Source organism: Lutjanus erythropterus, chromosome 22 (assembly GCF_056507025.1).
Source record: "Lutjanus erythropterus isolate fLutEry1 chromosome 22, fLutEry1.hap2, whole genome shotgun sequence".
Taxonomy (NCBI): domain Eukaryota; kingdom Metazoa; phylum Chordata; class Actinopteri; order Lutjaniformes; family Lutjanidae; genus Lutjanus; species Lutjanus erythropterus.
This window is the reverse complement of record NC_139338.1, coordinates 29772374-29783738: the sequence shown is the minus strand read 5'-3', so window position 1 is coordinate 29783738 and position 11365 is coordinate 29772374. Positions and strand designations below refer to the sequence as shown.

General features: G+C 42.6%; 2 protein-coding genes across 2 annotated transcripts in view; one reads left to right on the top strand and one right to left on the bottom strand.

Moving 5' to 3' along the window:
* Window positions 1-1538: 1538 nt before the first annotated feature.
* Window positions 1539-7902, top strand: dennd6b (DENN/MADD domain containing 6B). Its single transcript, XM_084710763.1, has 20 exons — window positions 1539-1718; window positions 2690-2728; window positions 2841-2883; window positions 3024-3133; window positions 3290-3370; window positions 3558-3663; window positions 3753-3832; window positions 3916-3978; window positions 4065-4120; window positions 4221-4343; window positions 4484-4579; window positions 4661-4755; window positions 4830-4895; window positions 4977-5041; window positions 5236-5325; window positions 6084-6137; window positions 6215-6324; window positions 6599-6701; window positions 6818-6892; window positions 7663-7902. The coding sequence occupies exons 1-20, from the start codon at window positions 1575-1577 to the stop codon at window positions 7783-7785; spliced, it is 1722 nt and encodes a 573-aa protein (XP_084566889.1). The 5' UTR covers window positions 1539-1574; the 3' UTR covers window positions 7786-7902.
* A 3009-nt stretch (window positions 7903-10911) lies between these two features.
* gcc1 (GRIP and coiled-coil domain containing 1) overlaps window positions 10912-11365 on the bottom strand; it is a 5442-nt gene continuing 4988 nt past the window's right edge. The window contains exon 3 of the mRNA XM_084711471.1: window positions 10912-11365. This exon is cut by the window's right edge and continues 900 nt beyond it. Coding sequence (XP_084567597.1) covers window positions 11006-11365 — 360 coding nt within the window. The 3' untranslated portion in view covers window positions 10912-11005.

Below are 11365 nucleotides of genomic sequence, written 5' to 3'. Positions count from 1 at the left end.
CGGTAGAGCATCACCGGAAACTGCCCTAAACACATCCTGTACGTGGCCTTTCACAATAAAAGAGTCAGCAGAAAACACACGCTTTAATTTTGAAACATCAAATATTTGGAGAAGAGACGCCATAAAAACACAAAATATCTTTTAAAATTGTTAAAATTATTGATTAAAATGAGCTGCACGTTCATGTTTACATCCTCTTTCTCAAATATTTGAATTATACGCCTCCTGAATTCAAATTCTTCTTCTGTTTTTAGCATTTAATCCGTCATCGTGTTTCTGTGGAGGACCAATACTGACAACACTAAAAATGAATAAAGAAATTACTCAATAAATACATTTATGATGATGTCATTGAATGCACCAAAATAATATCATAAATAAATAGGCAAAATTTAAATTCATTAAACAATAAATAAAATAGATATTTCTGTTTTGTTTTTTGTTTCATTTACCATGGCATTCATCCTCCTGTTCATTTATTTACTTTCCCATTTAATTTTCTATGTTGTTGATTATTTAACTTATTTAAAAGAAATAATATAGTAAGCCAGGATGATCAACTAATCAGTGAAAAGTTGACCTTATGATGCATTTTGTAGAACTACATACAAACATGTAAAAAGAAAATACAGAAGTAAATAAGTTTGGTGGAATACATATACAGAAATAAATATATAAAAAGATAAATAAAAGAATTAATAGAAAATCAATCAGTAAAGTTGGAAAGTAAATAAAAAGGAAAATTAATGGGAAGATAAATCAATAATAAATTCTACATAAATGGAGCAATCCAAAGATCCAAAAGTGCCAAAATTTAAAGTAAATATTTGAAATATATAAAAAAAAAATTGCCACAATAAATAAAAGCACGATGAATTCAGATGCTATTAAATGCACCAAAAATAATATTACAAATAAATATAGGTACTAATTAATTTATAATGACATAAAATGATATTTTTGTTTTAATTTTCTTCTGTTTATTTATCTTTGTATCAATTCATCTGTTTGTTTGTTTACTTTACCATTTAATTTATTATTACTATTATTATTATTTTATTTGAGTGTAGTGCACCAGGTCGCCATCATGTTGATCAACCAGCAGAGTGAAAGTTTCCCATGACACACTTTGAACAACAGCATCTTACTGATAAATACGTGAAAAAATCAATACGTTCATTTAAAAACACATAAACTAATAAAGAAAATGTAAATAGGGGAATTAATACGGTAAACAAATACAGATGCAAATTAGAACAGAAATATCAATTAATTTCTCATTTTAGACATTAATTTATTTTATCAGTCTGGTAGCTGTAATTAATAATAATATAAATATGTTTGGATTTAACATAAATAAAGTAAAATGTGTTTGTGGCTGAAAAATAAAACACAAAGGATTATTTACAGTGTTGCAGCGCCTCGTGTCCTCCAGCAGGGGTCTCCCGGTGTCTCCCGGTGTCTCCCGGTGTCTCCACGGACCAGCCGTCATCTCAGTGTGTGTCTGTCCGTGATGGAGGAGCGGAGGACCGGAGGATGGAGGACGGAGGTGAGGGAGCTCTGATCTGGTCGTGATGAACCCTTTTGACGGCTCCGGGTCTCCCCGTCATGAAGAGGCGGACAGCGGGGACAGCCGGTGTCCGTGGGCCCGCTTCTCCGCCTGGTTCGAGTGTGTGTGTGTCGTTACCTTCGACCTGGAGCTCGGACAAGCCATAGAGGTACACAGAGGGGTGCTAGCTTAGCATCGTTAGCATCGTTCACTATCATCTTATTATCAGGGTTCAGTAAATGATCTGAACAGACTCATCGCATCCACCAGAAAACATCGATGATTTAAGTACCAGGTATCAGTACAGCTCTTAATTGTGAGGATCACAGCCGCACCAAACTCTGTTTAAAAAAAAAAAAAAAAAAAGACTTTTGTACGGTTTCGGCAAATGCAGCTTTTGGTAAACAATGATTTACATCCTGCTAAATCAAACTGATACTGCTGCTGAATTCGGCGTACATCAAACTGCATTTATGAATTAAATAAATTCTTATAATTTTTTACTGCAACTCATCAGATTGTGTAATTAAAAGGGGGATTAAATAAATGTAGATTTTGTTAAAATGTCTGGTGTTGAAACAATAATTTGTGAGCCGAAGTGAACATTATTATCTCAGCCTTTGTTCAAAGTATACTGTGAAATTTTACAAATTGGCAGATTCTTATTAAATCTGCAAAAGTTAAAATTGAATTTGGTGAAGGCCTGTTCTCTTCATGACTGTCTGCAGCTAAAGCTGTCAGGTGCCTGTATTCATTAGTGTTGGGGACAAAACTGCATTTGAAAAACTGACAGTATTTTAAAATCCCCTTCCATTTTGTCAGATTCACAAATTGTATCAAAGATATTTTAGACTGAAATAATTTTGAGTCTGTTGTTGAGTTCGGCATGTAACCAGTCCACCAAACAACATTTATGAATTTGAACTTCACTTGATTGTGTAAACTTCTGCTCCTTACTCAGATAATTGTTGGAATTAAAGACGGAATCAGTTTAGATTTTGCAGCTGTTCAGATGAAGGTTTGTAAACCAAAGTAAACTTTCTTCTTGTGATATTTTACAGGCTGCAGGCAGCAGTGAGTTAAATTAGCAGAATTTTGAATGTAAATTGGTACAAGTTGTTTCTCTGTTGTTTTTCTCAGCTGGTGTATCCTCAGGATGTGAAACTCACAGAAAAGGAGGTAATTATTGATTGAACATGTTTGTCTTATTGATTTCCTTTTGTTAAGTTTGTTGACATTAATACATTTATTGATTATAGATTTATTGATCATATTGCTGATTTGTTCTTAGAAAACAAGCATCTGCTACCTGTCCTTCCCTGACTCGTACTCAGGTAAATTCAGATGTCTAACCAATACTAAAGTACTGCATGGTTCTGCATGGTTCTGCATGGTTCTGTATAGTTCTGTGTAGTTCTGGTAATTCTGTTCTGTACTCAGAGGTCAGAGGTGTGTTCCTCCCTTCATTTCCCAGGATGCCTCGGGGACACTCAGTTCAGCTTCAGGTTACGTCAGTCGGTCGGTCGCAGAGCGTCCAGGTTCAGAGAAGACGTTTACAACAGAGACGCTCCTGTCACCCTGCAGGTGAGCTAATGCATTGATCGGTTATTAATCAGTTTGTCTGATTAGTTTGACTGGATCTTTAAGACGTAGTTTCCTGCCAGAGGGCGCAGCTCAGAGCAGCTGATCATCACCTTGATCCTCTGTGATGTCATGATGTGTCTCCTTGTGTCTCCGCAGACGGAAGTGTCCCATTTCTTTGGTTATGTCTATTTTAGACAAGTGAAGGACGTCTCAGTGAAGAGAGGATACTTCCAGAAGGTCATAGATACACCTGCTCTACCTGCTCACATCACACCTGTTCACTCCTGTTCTTAACTATAAACCTTTCAGTTTGATTGACAGCTGTGTGGTCATGTGACTCTCTATGTGTTGGTCTCCAGGTTACCGTACACTCACCTGTTCACACCTGCTCACGGTCATGTGATTCTGTGTGTGTGTGTTTCAGTCCCTGGTGTTGGTCTCCAGGTTACCGTACACTCACCTGTTCCACTCGCTGCTGCAGGTCGTTGCTCCAGAGTTCTTTGAGAAGCTCGAGCCCTGTCTAGAAGCAGGTGATGATGTCATGATTACATCATTATCATGGACGAATCATAACAGTAATAATCCTGGCATCACCTGACATCTTGTGTCGTTTTCACAGTTTGTAATGAGATAGACCAATGGCCTTCACCCATACCTGGACTAACCCTTAACCTGCCAGTGATGGGCGTGGTCTTACAGGTGAGAAGAGAGGGGCGTGGCCTCAAAGGTATTTTAGGTCGGTTTCTGTTGGTATTTATTTACATAAAATATTTTTGTTTCAGGTGCGGATTCCTTCAAAAACGGACAAGCCAGGAGGAAGTCCAGTGAGACAGACGGCTCGAGAGGTCAGGAAGAGGAAGTGATTCTTTATTAACAAACTGAGCCTGAACGCCCAATAAAGTTAATAAAGTTTTTTTTATTTCCTCCTCAGGACCTCCTGCCAGCTCCGACTCTGCTGCCCACCATCCACGAACTGGACCTGTTCAGGTGCGTCTTCTCTTTATTATTATCATTATTTTCTACTTCATCAAAAAACGCTTGAAGAACATTCAACAGAAACACATTTGGACTTGTGATCTGTGTTCAGGTGTTTCCAGTCGGTCCTGATCCACCTGCAGATACTCTGGGAGCTCATGTTGCTGGGGGAACCGCTCGTCGTCATGGCGCCGTCTCCCACCGTCTCCTCAGAGACCGTGCTGGCTCTCGTCAGGTAACTGGAGTCACAGTAGTTCAGGTCATGACTTCACCATCAGCTCAGACGGTTATGATTATTGAGCTCCTGTGAGCCAATCAGAGAGCAGTAGTTGTATTGTTGCCATGGTAACAGAGTGTCCTCTCTGTGTCTCTCAGCTGCATCAGTCCTCTGAAGTTCTGCTGTGACTTTCGTCCATATTTCACCATCCATGACAGCGAGTTCAGGGAGTACACCACCAGGACACAGGCCCCGTGAGTACCACACACACCTGGACTCATCTGAACTCACCTGTCTGTCTGTTTCTCACCTGTCTGTCTGTCTTACCTGTGCAGACCTAACGTGGTTCTGGGTGTCACCAATCCATTCTTCATTAAGACTTTTCAGAACTGGCCTCATGTGGTCCGACTGGGAGAAATCAAGATGGCGGGTACGTTTATCTTCATGATAATGATGATGATGTAGTGATGACATCACAGTCTCAGGTAACCCTTTGCTTTGCAGGTGATTTACCTAAACAGGTGAAGGTGAAGAAGCTGTCCAAACTGAAGACACTGGACACTAAACCAGGTCACATGACACACTTAATTAAACACTTTTATTTTGAAGTAAATGTTGTTTTAGTAGTAACAGTTGACTTCCTGTGTGCAGGGATCTACACGGCGTACAAAACATTTCTACACAAAGACAAAGTTCTCATCAGACGACTGCTCAAGGTGAAAAGACACCTGGAGACGTCACTTGTCTGTCTCTTACCTATCTGTCTCTATCTCACCTGTCTGTCTCACCCATTTGTCTTCTCTGACACCTGTGTGCTTCACCTGCCTGTTCGTCACCTGTCTGTCTCTGTCTCACCTGCCTGTCTCCCTCCTGTCTGGCTCACCTGTCTGTCTCACCTGTCTGTCCTCAGGGTATCCAGAGGAAGCGTCCATCGGAGGCTCAGAGTGCCATCTTGAGGCGACATCTGTTGGAGCTCACTCAGAGCTTCATCATCCCTCTGGTGAGACAACAGCCAATCACATGGCTCCAACATGTCACATGATGTGTAACTGACAGTGGTGTAAAGTAACCAAGTAAATTTACTCTTTCTGATGTGAGGATGATGAAGATCATAAAACTCCTGGAGCTTCAGCTGAAAACTGAACTGCAGACAAAATCCAGAACAACTGAAGTGACCAGTTTAAAATGTAAAATAAGAACAAAAAAATAAATAAAAATAAGCCGTGACATTGAAATTTCCACCATGTTTTTAGCATAAATGTCAGCTGTAGCCTCTCAGACCTGATCCTGAATCAGGTCACAGGTTCACAGGTCACTGTTGGTGACTCACTTCCAGGTAGCATGTAAACACAGGTGTGAAGGTATCGCGAGATCTCGTGTCCCGACACTTGAGAAAAAGTCTTAAATAAAACTGTAGGTCATGAAGAAGAAACAGATTTAAATGTTTATAACTGAGTTTATCTCAGACAGAACAAATGTGAAATTAACAAAAACGTCCAAATAACTCAGAATTTATTGTGAACAGAGTTTCATTAATTTTATAAAGTGACTCTCAGAATCAAGTGTTTTTTGAATGGAGTTTGGTGACGCTGTGGTAGAACAGTGACATCAGTGGAAACGGGCGTCTTCAGGACAGAATTCATAAAAATCAGCTCTTTACTTTTTAAACTTTAAAGCGTTCATCATGTGATGTCATGTGATGACTCATCATGTGTTTGTCCAATCACAGAGCAGTAATCCCTGTGTCTCATCTGTCAGGAGCGGTACATGGCAAGCCTGATGCCTCTGCAGAGATCGGTGACACCCTGGAAGGTAAACAGGAAGTGGATTATGATCTGTGATGACCTCACAGTGATTTAATCAGCGATGTCATCAGTGTGTGTGTTCAGACTCCTCCTCAGATCCGACCGTTCAGTCAGGACGAGTTCATGTCGACTCTGGACCAAACGGGGCCACAGCTCACCTCAGTGCTCAAAGGTGATTGGATGGGACTGTACAGGTGAGTCGCTCAGGTGTCCACAGGACAGACAGAGACAGTAGAACTACGTATAGAATTATCTTTGCATTTCATCAGCATAAGAAAATGTTCTGTCTTGTCTAATAAATCAATAATTAAGTAAATTGAATAAATAAAGTTGTAACTTTGAGTCAAACACCTTCAGCTGTAGGAACCTTAAAGCTCGTTAATTGTCTTGATCTTTACGTTCTCAGACGTGTTGTCATGACAACAAAGTAAATTCAGTTTTAGTATTTCTGTCCTTTTTGTTGGACAGGAAGTTCTTCAGGTCTCCAAACTTTGACGGTTGGTACCGACAGAGACACAAAGAGATGACTCAGAAACTGGAGAGTCTCCACCTGGAGGTCATCTGTGACGCTGTGAGTTACTGCACTGATGTTCAACCTGGGGTCCAGGGACCAGCGGCGGTCCTGTTGTGGGTTGTAGAAGGTCAGCAGCAGAATTTTCTAACTTTTATTACAATTTCTGTGGTCAGGACCTGCTGGGTTGGACCAAAGACAAGTCTGAGGTGGAAATCGTTGACTTGATCCTGAAGCTTAGAGAGAAGCTGGTGAGTGAATCTTTGCTGACGGGCGACTAAACTTAACGACACTGAGAGGAAAACCTCAGATCTATGAGAGAAATGTTGAACAGTTTGAGATAAAGTGAAAGAATTTGAAGAAAAAGTCTCCTTCAGCAAAAAAAATCAGTCCCTCCAGGAAGCTGCGATCGCAACAATTCACACAAATTCAGCCAGTCGCTGTGAATTCAGTGCAACTCTGCAACTTTTACGCAAATTCAACCAATCATTGTTTTTTTTTGTTTTTTTAAGGTTATTTTTTGGGCTCTTTGCCTTTATTTAGATCAGACAGCTCAAGATATGACAGGACTGATAGCCTCAACACCCCCCTGTGAGTTCGACCAATCATAGCAGTTCTCTGTGAACAAGAACTTCTTAATTTTCAAATAAAGCAGATTTTTATATTTGTTGTAATTCTGAGCCTTAGTTAGTGAGAACACTCAGAACAGAGTGCAGTTTCGTTCTCCCTGGAACAAGTTCCCTTCAATTTCTAATGAAATATACCAAAAAAATGTAAATTTTCTTTTACAATTTTCCTTTGTCCCACAATTTAATTGCAAAAAATGCCTAAAAGCATCGCATTGCAGTTTGTTTGTTTTTTGAAAAGCTGCTGTGAAATTCTGAAAAACCTGATGGACTTAATTAACCTAAATAACCTGATGACTGATTTTACCTCATTTCACATTTGACTGTTAAGAGGTTTTAAAACTCGTCATCAGTGTTTGTGTGTCTGCTGCAGACTGACTGACTGTGTTTTCCAGGTCAAAGCTCGACGGCAGCAGCTGCAGGTGAAGGACAGCGTTTTGGACAAACTGGACGCTTTTATAACCTCCATCATCAGCTCACTGCCTGAAGACCTGCAGACTGTCCTCGACACACGCTGACTAAAGACCTGCAGACTGTCCTCGACACACGCTGACTGAAGACCTGCAGACTGTCCTCGACACACGCTGACTAAAGACCTGCAGACTGTCCTCGACACACCGCCTGAAGACCTGCAGACTGTCCTCGACACACCGCCTGAAGACCTGCAGACTGTCCTCGACACACGCTGACTGAAGACCTGCAGACTGTCCTCGACACACGCCGACTGAAGACCTGCAGACTGTCCTCGACACACGCCGACTGAAGACCTGCAGACTGTCCTCGACACACGCCGACTGACGACCTGCAGACTGTCCTCGACACACGCTGACTGAAGACCTGCATACTGTCCTCGACATGCCGACTGACGACCTGCAGACTGTCCTCGACACGCTGACTGACGACCTGCAGACTGTCCTCGACACGCTGACTAAAGACCTGCAGACTGTCCTCGACACACGCTGACTGAAGACCTGCAGACTGTCCTCGACACGCTGACTGAAGACCTGCAGACTGTCCTCGACACGCCGACTGACGACCTGCAGACTGTCCTCGACACGCTGACTGAAGACCTGCAGACTGTCCTTGACACACGCCGACTGACGACCTGCAGACTGTCCTCGACACGCTGACTGACGACCTGCAGACTGTCCTCGACACGCCGACTGACGACCTGCAGACTGTCCTCGACACGCTGACTGAAGACCTGCAGACTGTCCTCGACACGCTGACTGAAGACCTGCAGACTGTCCTCGACACGCTGACTGAAGACCTGCAGACTGTCCTCGACACACGCTGACTGACGACCTGCAGACTGTCCTCGACACGCTGACTGAAGACCTGCAGACTGTCCTCGACACGCCGACTGACGACCTGCAGACTGTCCTCGACACGCTGACTGAAGACCTGCAGACTGTCCTTGACACACGCCGACTGACGACCTGCAGACTGTCCTCGACACGCTGACTGACGACCTGCAGACTGTCCTCGACACGCCGACTGACGACCTGCAGACTGTCCTCGACACGCTGACTGAAGACCTGCAGACTGTCCTCGACACGCTGACTGACGACCTGCAGACTGTCCTCGACACGCTGACTGAAGACCTGCAGACTGTCCTCGACACGCCGACTGACGACCTGCAGACTGTCCTCGACACGCTGACTGAAGACCTGCAGACTGTCCTTGACACACGCCGACTGACGACCTGCAGACTGTCCTCGACACGCTGACTGACGACCTGCAGACTGTCCTCGACACGCCGACTGACGACCTGCAGACTGTCCTCGACACGCCGACTGACGACCTGCAGACTGTCCTCGACACGCTGACTGAAGACCTGCAGACTGTCCTTGACACACGCCGACTGACGACCTGCAGACTGTCCTCGACACGCTGACTGACGACCTGCAGACTGTCCTCGACACGCCGACTGACGACCTGCAGACTGTCCTCGACACGCTGACTGAAGACCTGCAGACTGTCCTCGACACGCTGACTGACGACCTGCAGACTGTCCTCGACACGCTGACTGACGACCTGCAGACTGTCCTCGACACGCTGACTGAAGACCTGCAGACTGTCCTTGACACACGCCGACTGACGACCTGCAGACTGTCCTCGACACGCTGACTGACGACCTGCAGACTGTCCTCGACACGCCGACTGACGACCTGCAGACTGTCCTCGACACGCCGACTGACGACCTGCAGACTGTTGTCGCTGCTCAGTTCACCTGCATCACAGAATAAATTCAGTAAAATGAGTTTTGACTTTCAGAAATGAGCTCAACATCTCGATGCCTTCATAAGATTCATTAGGTTCAGATAAAGTTAGGATTTATTAAGTTGGGCTTAAGTTAAGTTAAACGTGTGAATCTTTTCATCCAGCTGCTGAATGAAGTTGAACATTCTGAGAATTAATGCAAGAAAATTTAGTCAATGAAGAAAAAACTAAGAGAATGATTTTCCTCAAATATTGCAACTTTTTTCCTGTAATACGACGACTTTCTGCTGAAAACACTTTATTCTCTTAAATTCTCCCAAATAAAACAACTTAACTAAATTTATTCTCAAAATGTGACATATTTTCATTGAATATTTGACTTTTTTCTGTAAATATTAGGATGAATTTTTCCTTGTTATTTCCTGTCACTTTCAGCTTTTCACACGTTTGTTCACATTATGGAAGATTTATAAAAGCTGTTTTAATAAAAATCCAACAGACATTCTTTGATGTTTTATCATTATTATTATTATTATCATTATTATTATTATTATTATCATTCATTATGTACACATTATTATAATGAAAACCTGTTGGATTTTTATTGAAAAATAAGTTCATTATGACATCATCAGAGTTGAACACTGAACACAGAGCTGTTATTTTTCTCACAGCTGAACTCAGTGAATGTAACACTAATAACAGTAATTATGTTTTGCTTTTTGTTTTTTCTTCCAGTCTGTAAATATTTCATTTTGCTTTGCAAATAAAACCTGAATCACGTTCACATTGTTTGATGTTATTTCTTCTAAAAACAGAATTCAATTATTAAAACTTAATCACTAGTTGAAAAACGGGTCCAAACAAAGGTGGACGCACTCGGACATGGACAGACGCCCAGGTGCTCCACATGTTTGCGCCTGTTTTTCAAGTTTCAAGTAACAATTTTATTTTCATGATCTAACAATCTGTTGATCATTTTCTCTCAGCACCGACACAGCAGCTGTGACGGTGTCAGTCCACTGACGTCTTCACAGACGTCCCTGATTATTCCAGTGAGACGATGCCAAGACACATCGAGGACGTCTTCGTCTTCGTAGTAAGAGTTCGATTACGTCCAAACACATGAATGAATGAACGTGAATGAAGCAACCTGAGTTTGTGAAGCAGAAAAAAATAGTTTAATTTCAACACGAGAATCAAAAATATACAAATCAGTGATCTGAAGATTAAAAGTTCGAAGTTCAGTCACAGTGACTCATTGATTAGTTTATATATTTACACACCGTTCAGATCCAAACCAAACTCCATTCATTTTTCTTTAAATTTAAACCTCAGATGATCATCAGGAAACAACAGTCCCTTCATATCAATCTATAAATCTATAGATTTATCAATCTATAGATTGATAGATTTATCAATCTATAGATTGATCAATCTATAAATCTAGAAGCTCTGATGAGTGTGAGGTCAGAAAGAGATAAATACACGTGACAGTTTCTTCTTCAGGTGTTTTTATCTCTTGCTGGCACTCCACCACGGCGCCCCCTGCAGCCTCATGACGGCGTGTTTTTCCTGCGGGCTGAAGTGCAGGATGGTCAGGATGGCGGTGAGTGTCTGCTGTCGCCCGCTGGCGTCCTGCAGCGTCAGGAACTTGTAGATGACATTCTTCAGGTACTCCATGTTGGCGCCCTCTCTGCTCTGGTCTCGGATTAGCTTGTCGAGCTGTCCCCGCAGCGTAGACGCCTCCTCCTCATGGCGCTCTCCGTTGGCAATGAGCCGGGCCTGCAGCTGGTGGAGGTCGTCCTCCAGCCGGTGTTTCTGCCGCCGCAGCCCGCCCACCTCCACCTCCCTTCGAGCCAGCTGCTCGGCATA